The sequence below is a fragment of the Pteronotus mesoamericanus genome, unplaced genomic scaffold (genome assembly GCF_021234165.1).
Source record: "Pteronotus mesoamericanus isolate MK-2021 breed Mesoamerican mustached bat unplaced genomic scaffold, CSHL_Meso_final scaffold_54, whole genome shotgun sequence".
NCBI classification, from domain to species: Eukaryota; Metazoa; Chordata; class Mammalia; order Chiroptera; family Mormoopidae; genus Pteronotus; species Pteronotus mesoamericanus.
In genome coordinates, this window is record NW_026555321.1 from 862,782 (window position 1) to 880,898 (window position 18,117).

Genomic DNA, 18,117 nt, shown 5'->3' on the forward strand with positions numbered 1-18,117 from the left:
GGGGGCCAAGGTGAAGGGCCTTACCCTTCCTCCCAGGGGGCTTCCCTGGCGGCTTTGGCCCCTTCGTTCAATACTCATCTGAACAGGCGTTTCAGTGGGTGAAGAGACACTTTAATTACATGTTCCTGCTGTTCTCATTTTTACAAACTATTTCCACAGCACCTCTCAACTAGACGTAGAATCACTGCAAAATGTGACGAGGACTTCTCGGTAAGTTAGAAAATTCTCCCAAACCTCTTGATCTTTTTACTCAACTCGTGATACTGTTTTCAGAAATGAGCTTATCAAATTTGGCACTCTATTTTGGTGTCCTTGCATAATGGTCCCAGTCTCTCTGGACTGGAGGTAGGATGAGGTAGGTGGTTACAAAATTTATTACCTGTCTTTGAAGGGAAGTCTGTGGGGGCCAATTTTCTTTTCCCAAAAGCAGAATCATCAAAATAGAGGCAAGGGTTCGGTGGTACAGGATGTAGGGATCCAAGTGAGGTATTTTTTACACCATTACTATTCCACTGCATTAAGCTAAAAAGTATGCATTTATGGATGCATTTGTCTTGCCTAGTGGCTTTAAAGACATAAGCTGTATAACTGAGCAAATAATTACCACTCAATGAAAAGCAGGAGTTTGAAACTCAGGATGAGCTGCAGAAAGCTCACGATTAAGAACTGCACATCCCATCACCCCCCCCCCGCACCATCCCGCGTGCGTTATCACACGCAGCTTTCACTTCCTTTGGCAAAACATACCAACACCACGATGCAGTGAAAAAACACAGCTTTGCTGGCCAGAAGCCCTGGTCCTGCATCCCAACTCTGCCACTGTCTAGCACCCGAGGGACGTGAACCAGAACCCCTGGGTTTTTCAGCTGTAAGGTATTACCGCCCACACCTGCAGGGCAGTGCCTAACGCTCATTTACGTTATTAGCCTGCTGCAGTACCTGGCACTTAGGAATACTTATGTTGGCAACACAGCGACTTAACCAATAAACACACATAAAAGGAGTCTATGTGCTAATACTTAAGTTTAAATTATACTTCACATTATTTTATAAAACATTTAACACTACATTCTTCCAGATTCTTTGCCCTGAGTTTATACTCCTTGTTCCTATATTCTTTTTTTTTTTTTTCCTAATCCTCATCACAGGATGTGTTTACCGATTTCAGAGAGACAGGAAGCGGGGAGGGGAAGAAACACCTACAGGCTGCCTCCCATGTACGCCCTGACCAGGGGTTGAAGCCACAGCTTTTTGGTGTATGGACGATGTTCCACCCGATGAAGGCTCTATTCTTAAGACAGTAAATGAAGAACACAGGCTACACATAACAAATGTTATGTTCTAACTTTGGGTTTAACAGAAGTGGAAGCTAATTAGAAAGAATACTTACAGAATGAGAACGCCAATTATGAAAGACAAAATATATGTGCATGTTACTTGCTTAGATTTGAGAGCCTAACTGATCACAGAAGAATTCAGTTTTTTATTGTTAAGCTGCAACATACATGGTTTCATACAACAAAAATTTAATCAAGTGAAAAGTAATAAACTGAACAATAAACAAATAAACACTCAAAACAAAATATTTTCCATTGGAAACATGTTAAGATGAATACGGGGTTTCATTACCATCTTACTGCAATTTTCTTATGTGTTACTAGTCTACATACCCCATGTTTTCTGTAATCATGCAAATGTGAATGGAAGTTTGAATGATTAAATAAATGACAAGTCCATTTACTGCAGAGAATCATTTCACCAGGCAGCCAAACTGGATTTTGCGAATAAAATTACTCAAGAAATTCTCCACGTATTTAGGGTCATTTTAGAATCCATGAACCTTCAGCTGCTCCTCCTTGACAATGCCAACCTGCAAAATAAAACTTAATTTAGCATTATCACTCTGAGGAATATATCAATTCACCCCTAAGAAAACATGGGGCAGCAATTAAAAAGAATCATTGTTAGCAGTTTACTGCAACATTTTTGTGTGTGGGGGGCATTAACTGTTAATAACAATTCAACATATGGAGAAAACACCTTGTGTAGACACAGGAATGGTCGGGTCATTCTAATGACAAAGCAATTTTACAGCTGTACATATAGCAGTCACTCACCTCCAAGAGAAACTGGCAAATGTTTTTTCTTTGGTCACCTTGAAGCTGAATAACCTCTCCGTATTCGGGATGCTCAATCACAGTACCATTACAGGCAAATTTCTGGAGAAGTATATAAACGTTTCGCGTAACTGAGTCAAATACGATGAGGTTTTATTTTCACCCTAAGACTAACATTAACTGCTCAGTAGGCTTGGTTATGTTTAACAAGTTTGTCTCTTTGTCATCCCCAACACTCCCAAGTTAATCTGAAATGAACCAACAGGTCACAAAAGGCAAGGATTTTACCTGGAACAACAAGAACTAAATTATTTCACATGTTGTTTGAAGGCCGTGTAAATCTTATTTTAAGAGGGGAGAGCAGACATCAATGTCTGTTAATTAAGAGAATGAACAGCCTTCTTGGGTTCAACCATTTTCACCCACACTGATACTGTAGGAACCCATAACCCAATTCAGAGGTGCGCATCAGTAACTCTATTTTAATCTCTTCTAATACCTCTACCTTTTTGAAAGCTTTCACAAGTTTCTTTTTGTCATAATCATCTGCAATGCCCTGAACAGTGGTCAGCGTCTTCCGGCCGTTCCGTTGCTGGATTCTTATATGAATGTAATCCTCAGTCCCTGCCGGGAGTAAGTCGTCACCCTTAGTTGCATCAGCAAAGGGGTCTGCAAAGGGATACAAAAAAAATCAAGAGCAAAAAATATCTTTTTAGTAAGGAACTTCCAAATACACGATACACGACAGTCTAGACAGTCAGCAAAGAAGTTTCTAGTGCCTCTGCTTTTTTGGGGTGGGGTGGGGATGGGGAATAATGGAGGTGGGGCATAAATAAAATCTCCAAGGTACCCTCACAAAAAGAGAACAATTTGAATAGGCATGTCCGTCGATACTTCAACAGAAAAACGTTGTTATACACAGATAATGTCACCGTTGAACACAGTCCCCTAATAAGGCAAGAAATTTTAAAACCTTAATTTTGTAGCGACTATAAAAACGTGCGTCATCTCGATTACATTCTAACAACAGAAACGTTCAAATACGCCCACTCCAATCATTTCATCGTAAAGGTGCCGTGCAAAAAGGGGGGGGGGAGATATACATATACACGTGTATGCATATATATGCATCAAGCGACGTAATTTTACAAATTACTACGCAAGTTGAGAAAACTGGACCCTGTGGCAGTTCAGAGGTCTGCATCCGCATCTTTTATTAAATGCCCCCAACACCTGCTCAGAACCAGCTGCGACCACTAACGGACGCCGATCCCCAACCCCCTAGCCGGTGTCGCCCTGGCGAGTAGCAGGGTCGCAGAGATGTCAAGTGGCAGCAGCCAGGACAGAGCTGGGTCCCGGCCGGGGCTCCGGGCGCAGGGGCCGGGGTCAGCCGGCCGTCCACCGGGAGGGGGTCGCCAGGGGGCCAGTCGCCATTTTCTGGGCGCTGAGACAAAGCCCACTCGGGGTACGGGGAGGGCAGTAAGGGGGGGCCCTTAGAGCGGTGGTCAGGACTGTGCCCCGGCGAGGGCGGGGATGGGCGGCCAGCCGGCCGAGAGGCGCGCGGGGGAAGGAGAGGACGGCGGCGGCGATCAGATCTTACCGAAAGATTGGAGGTTCTGGATAGTGGACATGCGATACTAGTGTGAGGCCGGTGAGGGGATAAAATTCCTGCGGGGCCCGCCCGGATCGCCGTGTCAAGAGGCTGTAGTGGCGAGAAAACGAAAATAAGAAAATGCTTCGCCCCGGGACTGGGATTCGGCTGGAGCGGCGGCGGCGGCGGCGGAAGCCGGGAGGAGGCGGAGGAAGAGGCGGCGGAGACGGATGCGAAGACGCGAAAGAAGAGGCGGCGCTGCGGCTTCTCCTACAAAATGGCCGTGGAGACTATTTTGATGCGCCCACCGCCCCTCCCACGTGCTCGCCCCGCGCCAGGAACCCTGGGATTTGTAGTTTTCCAGAGGCCGGAGCGCTCGGAAAGCCTGGGGCAGGTGGGCTTCCGGGACCGCAATTCCCAGCAGGGAGTTCGCCCCCCGGCGCTGGTCGGCCGGACCGAAACGGTCCGGGTGGGTGCAAATCTACCCCACCAGAGCCTGCACGCCTGGGGCTGTCTCCTCCGTGCTCGCGGGCTCTCCCATCCTTCCGCCGTAGAGTGGTGGCGCCGACCGGTGGGCGCTGGGTGCCACCTTCCATCAGTCACCCTAGAGGCCAGGGTAATGAAAGTAAAATCGGGGTGCAGGAGCACAAGCCCCCTAACCCTCGGCTTGCGACTCGATGGCGGCCCCTCAGCAACTCCTCCGTCGAAAATCTAGCCTGCCCTCCCCCGCATTGCAGGAGCCCCGTTAGTCCCCACGGAGGTTCGAGGCGCGACCCTTCCCCACAGGATTGGGCCGTCTTCCAATTCCCTAGAGCGGTGGTTTTCAACCAACAACGTGCATCTCCCGGAAGGCTTGATAAAACATACGTTAATAGACCCAGAACTTATGTTTTAGGAGGTCGGGGGTGTGACCAGAGAATTTGCCAATCTAGCCAGCTGCCTGCCAGGTGATGCCGATGGTGCTGGTCTGGGACCCCGCTTCAGAACCACTGCCCGTCTTCACCAGGTGCCTGGCATCCAGTGGGGGCCAGGTATGTGTCAACCCAACATACCAGAAAACCAGCCTGTCAACTTGAACACACAATCTTGAACAGAATAGGCGCCGTATAGAAACGGAGGGAGAGGTCAGCAAAAGATTGATACAGAGTCAAGCACCAGAATTGTATCATGCTACACACAGGAAAACAAACCTGAAATTTTAGGAGTGGGCTCACCCAAGCCGGGCTCACTTGGTTGGCTTCCTGGAAACGAATACTCTTCCTGGAAGAGATAGACTCAAATTGGGGGATTCTTACCTTTTTTGGGGGGGCGGGATGCTATTGTGAACCCTATATACCCCTTCTCAGAATATGCTTTATGTGCATGAAGTAAAACACCTAGGGTTACAAAGGAAACCAATTCTATTGAAATTAAAGATAATACATTGGTAACATAGTATTGCTTCTTTACTCTTGCATTAATTAACAAGACCCAGCAGCAGGTCTAATAACTACTAGAATTTCAAAAGGTGATAAGATATTTTGAGATGCCTGGAACATTAGAAATATGAAAACATCTGTGACTTTTATTTGGGCAAAGTGACAGGTCCTTCTAATACTACTGTGATGTTGCCAGCATTCCTAATGAAGGAAATGCTAAACTTTGCTCAGAACTTAGTGAAAATTTAGGCATAATCCTTTCTCTCCAGTTTTAGGAATTCTGCCCTCCCCCAGGCCCCCACCCCAAAAATTCACCAATGGACCAAGGATCAGCAGACCCTAGGTTAAGAACATCTGGATTTAGTAATCTTTCATAATTAGTGATGATGACAGGTACCCTTTAGTGCTTACTATTTGCCTGTTGTAAGGTTTCTATACAATATTCTTAATCTTGATAGCCATTCTATCTTGTAGTTATTACAGTGATTAACGGAGGTAGAGATGGGGGCTTTTGTAGGTTAAATAATATGCTTAAAAAAATCTAATTCTTAATTATCAGGAATCCAACTACACTTTTGGTCTTCTGATCCTGACTTAAGTGAATAACACATTTGTTATCCAAACTAAGGTGTGAAGTTTTAGAGCTGGTTCCTAAACAAGGAGAATTTAAAAATTTTTGGTGTTTCATTGATTACAGCCACAATGGTTTCCATTCTTTGGTCTTATACACTTATAAGCTCACTTTAGAGTAATTTTAAATTCTATTCTAGATGAAGTGCAGAATAAACAAAATGCATTTCTATTTATTTCCTTTCCAGCTGTCTAAAACCATTTGATATTGTTTCTTAGAAGGAGCCAAAGGTGGTCCAATGAAGAAAAAATAAAGAAAGAAGCATAGAGAAGTTTAAAAAAATCCAGAAATCTTAGGAATTTCATGGTCATTTACCCGTCAGGAAAATCCTTCCTTTCTTAGATCTAGTGTTTACATCAGAAACCTCCAGGAGCTCAGAAATCTTCAATCGAATCCAATCATGAATACAGGTTAGGCACAACTGTGATCATTATCTTGAAAGCCCTCTTGGCTCTCTGGTCATGCATAGCCTTTGCCTTTAGACCTGCACTCTCCGGTGCAGGGACCATTGAGTGTGAGCACTTCCAGGGCACCTGGTCCGCACCGAGATACCTTCCAAGTAGCAAGTCCACACTGACCTTTCCAAGACTTACATTCTCAATTTCATCTGTTTCTTTTTACTTCTTAAAATGGGGCTCCTAGAATATTTAGAATTACATGGGGCCCGCATGTGGTTTCTATTAAATAGCACTGATTTAAAGGGAAAGGATTTGACCTATATGTAAAGTTATAAAAGGAATAAATGAACGTATTTAAAACCTAGTATTTTTAGTTCTAAATGGTACCAGTCGAGTTTAAGGTGATGATTTTCTGCCTTATTTCAGAAAGGAGTTTAGATTACTAGCCGAGGACAGTAGCGTTGACTAAAGGAATCAGGGAAGATGAGAAAAAAAAAAAAGTAGAATAGTTGAAAAATAAAAGCCTCAAAGCTAGAGGTAGACCCCCACACGGACTCTTACTGTACAAATGGTTAAGAGAGAAGTCGGCTAGAAAATCCACATGTCTCCAGCGTGAGAACGTACCAGTTGTGTGGGAGGAATGACTTTGCCTGGCCCTGAACCACAGGAGGTATTTTTCTTGGGCCCTCATAAAGGGGACACTGTGATGTATTGGACAGCATCCCAGCATCCTTGTCCATGAGGACAAGGGTGGGTTTTATGCAGCGGTTCACAGGGAACTGCTAGTCAGGAGGACATGCTCTCAGGTTAGGACCTCGGGTCCTCATCCAGCCGCAGGTTGCCTGTTGTGGCGGGCGTGTGATAATGTGCCCCTCGGATTTCGGGCTTCAGTGAGCATCCCTGACCAACGGCCCCAGCTGCTGCACTGGGAATTCAGCGTCACAGAGGCCACGCTTCCCACCGGCTACGCTCAGCCAATAACCGAGGGCAGCGAGGATCCTCAGGCAGGTTATTACCACAAATTGTCTTCGAGAAATGAGTAGGACAAGGTCATGCACAATGCACGTAGGTGTATTTCACTTTCTACTTTTTATTCGTGTTTCTCACTTTTATTCTGTGGGAGTGGCAGCTATGGTCAAGTGTATGCTTTGACTATACCTGGAGCCCAGGGCTTATAGATGGTGCAGTATTCAAGGGTCTAGGCTCAAGAGGCACGTAGCCAAAAAGCAGAAACCTCCCACATGACCACTGACTGATGAATGAGTAAACATTTGGTGTATCCACACAACGGAATATGAGTTAGCTATAAAAGGGATGATACACACTATAACATGGATGAACTTTGAAAACATGCTGAGTGAAAGAAGCCAGTCACAAGAGACCACATACTGTACAATTCCACTTACTCAAATTGTCCCAAACTGGCCAATCTGTAGAGACAGAAAGTAGATTAATGGTTGCCTAGGGCTGGGGGTGTGTTGGGGGGGGACAGGCAGTTACTGCTAATGAGTTTCTTTTTAGGGGGTGATGGGAATGTCCTGAAATTAATTACAACGGTGGTTACATAGGTCTATAAATATACAAAAAGACATCGAATTCTACATTTTAAATGGATGAATAGTATGGTGTGTGAATTATATCTTAATAACATTGCATAAAAAAAGAAAGTGTGCAAAAAAAGTGGAAATGAGTATCTCTTATTCACTGTGAATATATTAAATAAAATATTAACAAGTCCAGTCAGCACTATATCAAAAAGAATGTATTAAATCCACAAGTGCCAGGATAATCCATATAAGCATGTTGTAACTGTAGGGAAAGATCCAGAATTTAATATGTAAGGATTTAAATTCAGGATTTTCCATTTTGCAGAAAGAGAGAATTGGTCACCAGCCAGAGGCTAAGGACCTCCACGCCCCGAGTCCTGCACACGTCAAAGTAACACGCCTTACAACGTAAATATAACCAGGACCGCTCCTGGGAGCTGCCCTGTAGGTGGTAAGGTCAGAGAGCCTTGGGACACTCGCAGGGGGAACAGAGAGTGGGCGACACTTGAATAGAGGAGATGGAGACCTAGCACCCCTCAGAGGGAGGGGACTGGTCCCCTTGACGGCACAGGAAAGAAAGGTAGCAATTGAAAGTCATGCGTCAGCTAACTTCCAGAAAGCTCTTTGAAAAGGTATGCTGATTACGTACATTTGGGAAGCCACGTAATATCACTTCATTGAGGCTTTAACTTCCAGTTACAGACATGATACTCTATCTACCACATTGCGAAGAGACTGATCCACCCCCATCCCCAATACTTTGATAGAGTAAAGGACATAAGCTCTCTGGTCCTCTCAATAAAAGGGGAGAAAATCAATTTTAATTGATTCTATTCTCCAAGGATGGTACCCCACCCCCACACCCTTTCTCCCTGTGGCGGCAGGGCCAAGGACCACAGTGTGGGGCTCAATGCTGCGTGTGATTTTAGCGCATACAATTCCTGGAAGCGGGGTGATGCAAGAGATTGTTGCTTCTTATTTCAAGGATACACCAGTGACCTTTCCAAGTCTCAAATTTTTATGCTGATATTTTCAGTGTAATTATAGCTTCCTTGAAGTCTTTTCTTAGCTCACTTTAATATAAAAGCTACTTAATCGATTCTATCACTCTTTGAACTGAGTCACCATAGCTATACTGAAGATAAAAACATACTCAGTAGGCCCACACGAAAGCCCACCAGCATTGTACACGACCCCAGGCCAACCCTGCATGCCCTCATGCTATGGGGCTGCACAGAGCTCTGGTGACAGCCACACTGAGCGGCAGACCTAGGGCACCACGTCTTCATAAAGTCTTATTTAATTGATATTGCCGCCTTCGTGTTTTGTCTGTTTCTTAGGCTACGGGATCTCCATTTTCCCGGCTTGAAATTTAATCTTACTTTACTGGAAGCATTGTCTGTATTTAATGGACTTACAATGTTGGTAAAACAGACTCATTCGAGATTTTGTTTCCTTTTTTGGACAGGGTGATATCTCATCTAAGCAAACAACAAAGAAGTATTCCTGTGGCCGCACCGTAGCCGCTTGCACTGTCTGAGTGTGCACCGCGCCCCTGGTCAGGGCTACGCGCTCTCCACGCGCTCTCAGCCAGCCTCCGCGGCGATCCCGGACCACGCGCCTCGCACGGGCTGCGCGCCCCGGGCTCCTTCCCACCCTTCCTAGGGTGCTCTTTCCCTCACTCTCTGCAGTGGTGATTTCACGCATTCTCTCTCCTCTCAAACCCCAGGGCCTTCCTCTGTGCTCCTTCTCAGCTGATGGCCTTGCTCACACTTAATGAGAACATTGAAGTAATCAGGTGGAACAGACCTCACCCGGACACCGAATCCCAGACGGCCCTCCGTCTGCACCGCTGCTCTTCGCCTCATTGTTAAAATGGATGAATTATCCCTCATTTCCGCTTCTGCTTCCTCAAGGACATTGCAAGCACCCCTTCTTTCTCTTGCATTTATTCTCTCTGTCTCTCTGTCTCTCTCTCTCTCTCTGTCTCTCTCTCTCTCTCAGTATTATTTCTAACAGAATGCAAATATTCTTTAGAATCTTCCACCTTAAAAAGATGAAAAAGAAAACCCCCCCTTATATCCTTTTCCCGCCTGGACCCATTTCTCTGCTTTTCTGAAGGGCTGTCTGGTCACTCTGTCCACGTGCTAATGACCCACAGCTCCTCAGCGCCCCAAACAGGCCCCCGCCCCCCCTGCCCTGCCGAGGCCGTTCCTGCCCAAGCTTCCTTGACCTCTGTGCTGCCAACCCAAAGCCATTTCAGTGCTTTTCTCCTCCTTGAGCCTCTCCGCAGCGTTGGATGAAGCAAACTACTCCTTTCTTCCCTTGGTTTCTATGACGTCACTCTCTCTTGGCCTTTTTCCATGTCATTGATCACAGTATTTCCAACTCTTTTGCTGGCTCCTCCTCTACTCAAACAGTGCCAATGTGATCTTTCAAATAGGAGGAAAATCAGGGGACAGTGGTGTCTTAGAGGCCAAGGGGAAGGAAGTACGCCCCCCAGAGGCTGGGTTAGGAGTGGAGAGGTCTGCCTAGTGGCTTGGCATCTTCGATGCTGCACTCGGTGGCATCACGGTGTCCACGTGAAGGAATAGAGCTGAAACAGAGGAGGTAGCTGGTTTCAAAGATCCATGGGATCAGGGAGAGTCCCAGGCGATTTCTATTTGGGTTACACTGGCTGTAATAAGCTATCAGCAAGAAGGGAATGCATTAGAATGTCCCTTTGAGCTAAAAAAGAAAATAAAGATAGGAAGTTATTCTGCATCAAAAGCATCTTTGAGAAATGAGTAGGACAAGGAGAGGGTGAGAAAACAGATTTAAAAATATTTTCAATTACAGTTGGCATATAATATTATATTCATGTTTCAGGTGTGCCACATAGTGATGAAATATTAAATAAAACAAAATCTATTCTTTAGTTCAGCTTACCCTAATTCCCATTGAGTATTAGGCCTCTTTATTAATATAATGATCCTTAATCAAAACACGAGACTTTGCAGAGCTGTCAGCAATGGCAACAAGTTTGAAGAGCAATGTTGTTTCAAAACTAAAATAATCCCAAAACTACAAATATAGGACCCCAGGCAATACAACAATCTCCTCAATAGCATTTTTCATGGCAACTGCAGCAAGGGATTTCATGTGGCTTTAAAAAAAATAGATGACAAAGAGTAAAGACCTTCACTCTCTTAGAAACAATTGTGTATTTGTCAAAACTACCCAATCACAAAAACCAAATCTGGCTTTTCAAAGTAAACATATTATTTTCTATGTAATTGCTATAATTAGCTTGTCGGAACATCACTGACCATTAGCAGAAAAAACAGATGGGATGAGATTTGTCTTCATGCATGAGCTGGGATGTTGTAAAAACATCAATTGTCAGCTATGAACTCAGTCACCCTGTTGTATAGCTGGGATGCTAAGTTACAAATAGTGGTGGAAATGTACAGCCAGTCCACGAAGGACCTCGTCTGGTTACTCAGCATGGTCGTTTCAGATGTCTTCCAGGGCAGCTAATTAAAAAGTGTGGAGGCTGCAAAATCAGTTTAAACAAAAATGTAAGCGGACTTCAGAACAAAAGAAAGCACTAGTATTTCCCGTATTGATTCCACTGTTTCAGGTAATGGCACTGCCACCGACCCTGTGGCCCTGGTGAGAAACCGGGGGCGGGGGAAAAAAAACAAAACAAAACAAAACAAAAAAAAAAACCTCTTCACCCTCTTCTTCCCTCCTCCCCGCTCTTTCTGTCAGCCTCAGCCTGCCCCACCCAGGAGCCCCTACCTTCAGTCTCACTACTGCCTGGGGCCTGGATCGGGAGGCGGTTAGGGAACAAGATGGGGTGGACTGTTAGGATTTGGGAAGGGGAACGGGGCTGGCACGTGTTTTTAAAAAGCATCTGGGGGGTATTCTGATTCTCGCTCCCTCTCACATGGTGAAGGGCCTTGAGGTATAATACGGATTCTCAAGGTTGAAGGGAATCCAAGAATTTTCAGAGCAGAAAGAGATTTTTCCAAAGCCCAAATGGATCATTCGGGCAAAATAAAGGAACAAAAAGACACCGGAAAGGAGATGTGAAACAACATGGCAGATGGCAGGACGAGCCAGAGATATGGCTTTGAGGTATTCGATACAGATCTTGGACCGCCACCTCCAAGCATGTCTCTGGGCAATGTGACTCTGCCCAGCTCTGACTGTTTCTTCTCTGAAGGGGATGCCAACATCATTAATTCTGTGTCTTGTCTCCCTCCCTAAACTGCATGTGCCCAGAGGGCAGGGCTGTATCTTTTTCTTCCCAACTACCTAGTGCCAGTTACCATGCCTGGCAAAGGGCGGACACAAAATACACGTTGCCGAGTTCAGTGAGTGAGTGTGTTTATAATCCACACATCTCTATCAAGATCCTCCAGAAACACCTTAAACTCAATCTGACCAAACATCGGTCATTTAATCTAGATCCTTCTCAACCTCATGCTTCCATTTCTGTGTTGGTCAGTGGAACTGAGTCAGGCATCAGGGCCCCATGTCTCCCAGCCTTCGGACTGCTTGACTGCTCAATAGCCACTCACTCTTTTTCCTTCTTCAACTTCCTTGTTTCCTGAGATACTCTTCTGTCCGTCTGCCTTTCTGACTGCTCTTCCTCTGCTGATGCAGTGCCACGGGGCCAAGACTGTTGGTCCTAATCTGCTTTTATAAGCTCCCTCAGTGACGTCCTCGAAGCGCACAGCTTCCAGTCCCATCTGTGTCCAGCAACCCTCCGACCTCTAACTTCAGTCCCAATCTCCACACAGACCCACCTACTTCCTTGATCTCTCCACTTGGCCAACATCTCAAAATTGAACGTATCCAGAAAGGAATTGGTCTTTCTTCACCATCCCCCAGCTCAGGGAATAGGACCAATGTTCTCTCTGTTATTTTGGCCAGAGATCTAACAGCATCTTTCCTAACACATCTTCTTGTTACCCAAATCCAGCCAATTCCCAAATCCTTTTTTTTACCTCCTAATGGTGTCCTGGATTCATCAAGATTCTCCGTCCTCACTGCTTTGATCTAAGCTTTGATCTTGATTCCTTCCTGGGCTCTATAGGAAATCTCCTAATTAGTCTACCCATAGTCTCTTCACCCCACTGCGAAGTATTCCTTACACAAAAATATCAAAGTGATTAAAAAAACTAACAAGCCTGATCAGGTCATTTTCCTCCCGAACTTCATGGTGTCTTACCGCTTGTCATGGATTAAAGACAAAAGGCACCATATTGATCCAGGTGTGCACATCCATGACGTCTGTGATAAATGGGAGGGCGATGGGCGACCATGCCCAATGCTCTGTATATAAATGACCGATGCAACTAGGGAGAAAGTGATGCCTCAACAGAGAGTGCCAGCACTCTGCAAGGTGGACAACTGTCTTTGGGTAGGTATTTGTGCCAGAGAGTGGGACACCTGGGTCGTGCCTTTTCAGTGGGGCCAAGATATTAGAGCCCCCTACTGGTTGGAAAGAGAACTTTTGAAAAACAGGAATGTCTAAATGGGCTTTTCAGCTATTAGGTGTTAGGCTATGTGCCCCCATGCCCTCACCCCCAACCCTCTACCAGCTCCTGCCTGCCCACCAGCCCTTCGGTGAGGTCTACTATTAGGTGTGGTTAGTTGTTCTCCCTGTTATCGCTGTTTTAGGTGAAAATAGTGAGGGGCTTGAGTGTCCTCTCTGGACTGAGGCAGTACAAAAGAGAGGCTGCAACAAGGAAGCCAAGACCAGAAACCTTTAATCTCCACAAGCACAAATTCACAGGCTTTGCAGAAAGGCTTTAAGCTTCACTGTAAATAGAATTAGGGGTGAGAGCCAGTGTAGATTTGAACCTAGATTTTGAGTGGCATAGAGCCTACTCCCACCTCCAGTGACCTGGGTCACCCTATGATTCTCCTGGGCTGTGGAGGGGCCCGGGACCGTCAGAGGGGAGGTAACATTTGAGTTGAACCTTACTAAAGGATGGGTAGGGTTTTTCAGTGTCCGAGGGGAGGCTTTCTAGCAGACTGAATACAATGTGGGAAGACACACAGCTGAGGAAGGTCCTAGCTTTGATGGCTTGTGACCCACAGAGGGTAAACGGGGTCCTGCCGGGAGCTGTGGTCTGGAATTCCCATACGGTTACAGCCCAGCTGTGCAGTTCCTAGAACAGACTCTCCAACCACATTTCGGTTTGTCTGTTTAGTAAAGGCCAAGACGTTGCTCTTCCCATGCAATCAAAGATGGAGCGGAAGGCAGGAGAGCAGAATCCGTGCTGCCTCAAATCAAGAAGGGGTGACTTACTCCTTTGACATCAGACAGCCCAGCAGTCAATGGGCACCAAGGTGACCTCTGGCCGTGTGACATCTGAGCTGTTGTACATTAGACAGCCAGTATTTCAGCAGCCCAGGGTCACCAAGTAGAGTTGCTACTAGATGTGGAAAATACAACAACTGTCATTTAAAGACAAAGGAGAGCCTCAGCTCAGCCAGACTGATACCAACCCATTCATGAGCAAGGTAGTTCCCAGAGGCCCAAACTACAAACGGGTAGCAATGCTCACTCATGGGCTCCGTTCTTGATAGAGCAGTGCGGGCCACATTGACCAGGGTGAAGAAGACTCGTCTGGCCTTCCTCTTTTAAAGACTGGCCTTCCTCAAGCGTGAAAATCTTTTTCTGACTTCCCAGTGGGTTTGTCATGAAATGAATGAAATAGCAGGGAAGAATAAATCAGAGAGGACAGGCTTGAAAGTGCAAATTATTGTCATTATCAGGAAACAGGAAAGGGCATGTTAAAGATAACAGTGCAATAGAAAACACTTACTACCACCTCTGCCTGCAAGGCCTTTCATTTTCAATTAAGTAATTACCATGTTGCCGAGTGAATGAGGACAGCAATTACAGGCTTTTTTATCCTGTCACCTCGCCACCTAACACCTCAAGCTTGTGGCACAGGGAGGCTGCGGGCCAACATTGCTCGTTGTCATTAAGTGTACAGAGGGGACTCTCGGGGTCTTGAGGCCATCAGGCGACTAGTCCCGTCTTCTCAAACCTCCCTGTGCAAGTCCAAGGCTGAGAACTCACTCCCTGCCTTGCTGTAGCGCAGCACAGACTCTCCTGGACTCACAGAGGATCTTCAGAGTTGACAAATGTGCGGAACATTTGGTGCGATTTTCCTGTGCAACTAGAATCCCCAAATGTTCTCAAGTGCTAGGTTTGTAAATTGATGTCGCTGCCTGGCTGGCTTTGGGCCCTAGAGATACAAAGGGAGGAGGAGCCTGTTACCTGGCTCACCTGCCTCGCTATGCCACATGGCTCATCCCTCTACCAGCAGAGTGACTGAACTTTGGTCCACGTAAGGAGCCGCAAGGAACCTGAACGGGAAGTTCCCACATCTCAAAGCAGCCCGTGGGTTGTTTCTGGACAACAATGACCTGATGTCATTTAGAACTTCACTTAAGATAGGCGGGCGGTAGAGGGACATTTCTGCTCTGGTTCTGGGAGGAGAGTAAGGGGGACAGACAAGACTGACAGAAAGCTTTTACCTAAAGGGACAGAACAACATGCATCACAGGGCCCAGACAATAGACTGGGGTGCCCTGGGTCACCTCCCCTCTTCTGCCCTTCTTCCCGCTGCCCTTTAAGCATTGAGTCAGGCCTGCCTTGATGGGGAGCGGGAGGGACTAGCTGGAGAGGGAATTTGAGTCATCAGAAGCTCCCTAGGTTTTCTAACTGGTAGCAGCCTCCCGACATTTTGACCCACATCCCATCAGTAAGAACTGTTTGACAATGCACCCTGAGAATATATCTATTCATTTATAAATTATTTACATGTACTCTCATCCATCTCCGTATTTAACATTGGTAAATCTTACTTTCAGATAAAAAACATAAGTATACATAAAATTTCTACCATTTTCTTGGGTCTGCTCCCAACTGACCATCTTCTACCTCCCATGTGGTCTGATCCCCACTTTGGGAATTCTGCTCTAACCTTTGAGTTCTCCGGGTTCCAGCTTTTTAGGGACACAGGATGGAGGGGAAGGATCCATTCAGAGAAGAGGGTCATGTCTGGGCACGTGGGCTACGCTCAAAGAAGTCAGTGAAAGAGTGAGCATCTCAGAGTCTGTCCTGGCTTATCGGTGGTGGCAGGAAGGGGTGACAGCACCCAACAGCTCCATGTTAACTCTTTCTCAGCCCAGACATTGTGTTTTAAGAGGCCCGGCTAAACTAAGCCTAAGTTGCCGGTGTCCCACCGAGCCCACAGGTTTTGGGCATCTGGATGCAGGAGCTTGTGCTTCTGGCCTTTGGGGAGCAGGTGCTTGGGCCATTCATTGCCACCTGGGTTAGCTCCGCCCCTTTAGAAGCAGGGCAAGGGGGAAGAAGGAGTTGGGGGGAGCCTCCCACTCCTCCATCTTGGTGCTGGGATGCCTCCTGTGCCCTTCCATGTGGCACAGAGCATCCGTGTGGGGGATGCTCACCCCCAGCCCCGTGCGAGTCTGGCCCCTGCTATACACAATCTTCAGTTCACTCGCCTGGTGTGGCCTAACCACAGCCCAGAGCCAGGCCACCCACACCGCCCCGGGTGAACCAAGTGTGTTTCATGCACCCGCCCTGTTCCAGGCTCTGGGCAGGACAAATGGAACCCTGATCCCCAAGAAGCGTTCAGGCGCGTGCAGGAGAAAGATATGCAACACGTGCGTGCCCTGCAGGGGATGTCTCAGCTCAGGTGTCCCCCAAAGCCAACGGCGGCCCAGGATACATGCTGGGGGCGGGGGGCGGGGCGAGACAACGAAGGGAAGAAAAGCCACAAAGGAAGCACCAGCGAACAGATCACCACTGTGGGTAACTGGGCCTCGATCCTGTGGGGGACTCTTGGAGGGACCCCACTGAACCCTGCTGTTCAGGGTGGCCAGCAGCATTGTCATGGCCCGGGAGCTTGTCACAAATGCAGTACCGGTGGCCCCACCCAGCCCTGCTGAATCAGAGTTTGCACGTTCACGTTTGAGACGCACTGCCTCAGATCTTTCATCTTGACCAAATGTGACAACCTTTGATGTAAAACATCTTTCTCTATATTTCAGGACTTGCTCCCACCCAACTAGGTCCTTCTGAATAACTTCTTTGAGGTTTCCAATGTTTAAAATGGGTATTAGTTTTCCAGCCCTTTGAAATCTCTTTACAATGCAACTCTATTTACCTGCACTTTATCCTAATCCTAACTCAGTTGCAGAGACAGAAGGCGAACACAACCAACAGCTCCGTTCAGTGCAAACTGTGTGTGGGAAATGCTTCTGGGAGCAAACAGAGTGGCTGTCGTGCGAGAAGTTATTTTTAAAGGACTGTACGTACCAAATGTCTCCTGTGCTTTAAAGTTTTATCAAGAACTTCAAAGAATAGAGGATCCTTCATGAAATATCAACACCAGTACACATGGAGATAGATATCCTCCCAGAAGTGTAACCAAAGTTTCATATATAAATTGTGAAACATCAAAAAGAAGTAGCAACCATTGGGGGGATTGCCTGAGGAAGTGGGGGGAGGGCTGGGTGGAAAGGGGAAGAGGGGGAAAAATTGGGACAACTCTAATAGCATAAATAATAAAATATAATTTAAATAAAAGTAGCTCAATGTTCGTTTATCCACCCTTCATATTTGTGACTCCATTTCACACATGAGGTGATTTGCCAGAGAGCTGGTAGGTGGAGAGTCTAAGACTGAAGCCTCGTTTTTTTGTCTGGCAGCCTCAATGCTTTGAATATTTGGTCACTTTTTTTGGTCATGAAAAAGCAAGCACTTATTTCTCAGGGGAAAATATTATCTTGATACTGTTCCTACTTACCCAGAAACAAGGAGAGCTGTACCTTTTTGGAATGTAGCTACCCATCACTCTTGATACTCAAACTGTTGCCTCAAAAATCGATCGATCCTCTTCAACATCCAGATTGTCCATGCAGACTGGTTGCTCAACACGTGATTTTGGGGCTTCTAGGTTAGGGCAGCTGAATGCTCAGGTCACTTGCGGGTGACTGGACCCTCTTTGCTGTCTTGCTATTTTATGGGGATGGGGATGTAGAGTGGGAGGAGGGAGAAATCAGGAATTTTTGTCAGGAAATGCTGCCCAGAGAGGATTTCAGGTGGGTCTCCTGATACTGCCCACCCTACCTCCCCATTGGAAATGTCCTGCCAACTTGACTGTGAGCTTGTTTGTTATGAGTGGTTAGCAAACATCACTGGGCCAGGCACAGTCAACTGGGGTCAACTGGATTTCTCCCACGAATCTGTGCTTTCCCAGGAGATTCTGAGGACCGCTGCATGAGGCCACCGGGCAGAGAAGGCTCTTGGCTTCTATCAGTGTGTTCATTCACGCGTGCATTTCTGGTTAGCAGAGGGCTCCTATTCCTATTTGGGG

General features: G+C 46.5%; 1 protein-coding gene across 1 annotated transcript; it reads right to left on the reverse strand.

Moving 5' to 3' along the window:
* Nucleotides 1-1,463: 1,463 nt before the first annotated feature.
* EIF1B (eukaryotic translation initiation factor 1B) lies at nucleotides 1,464-3,989 on the reverse strand. The gene is made up of 4 exons (XM_054595860.1): nucleotides 3,718-3,989; nucleotides 2,623-2,786; nucleotides 2,118-2,219; nucleotides 1,464-1,870 (listed from the first exon to the last, which is right to left on the reverse strand). Exons 1-4 carry the CDS (start codon nucleotides 3,746-3,748, stop codon nucleotides 1,826-1,828), a joined length of 342 nt encoding a protein of 113 aa, XP_054451835.1. The 5' UTR covers nucleotides 3,749-3,989; the 3' UTR covers nucleotides 1,464-1,825.
* Between the last annotated feature and the right edge of the window lie 14,128 nt (nucleotides 3,990-18,117).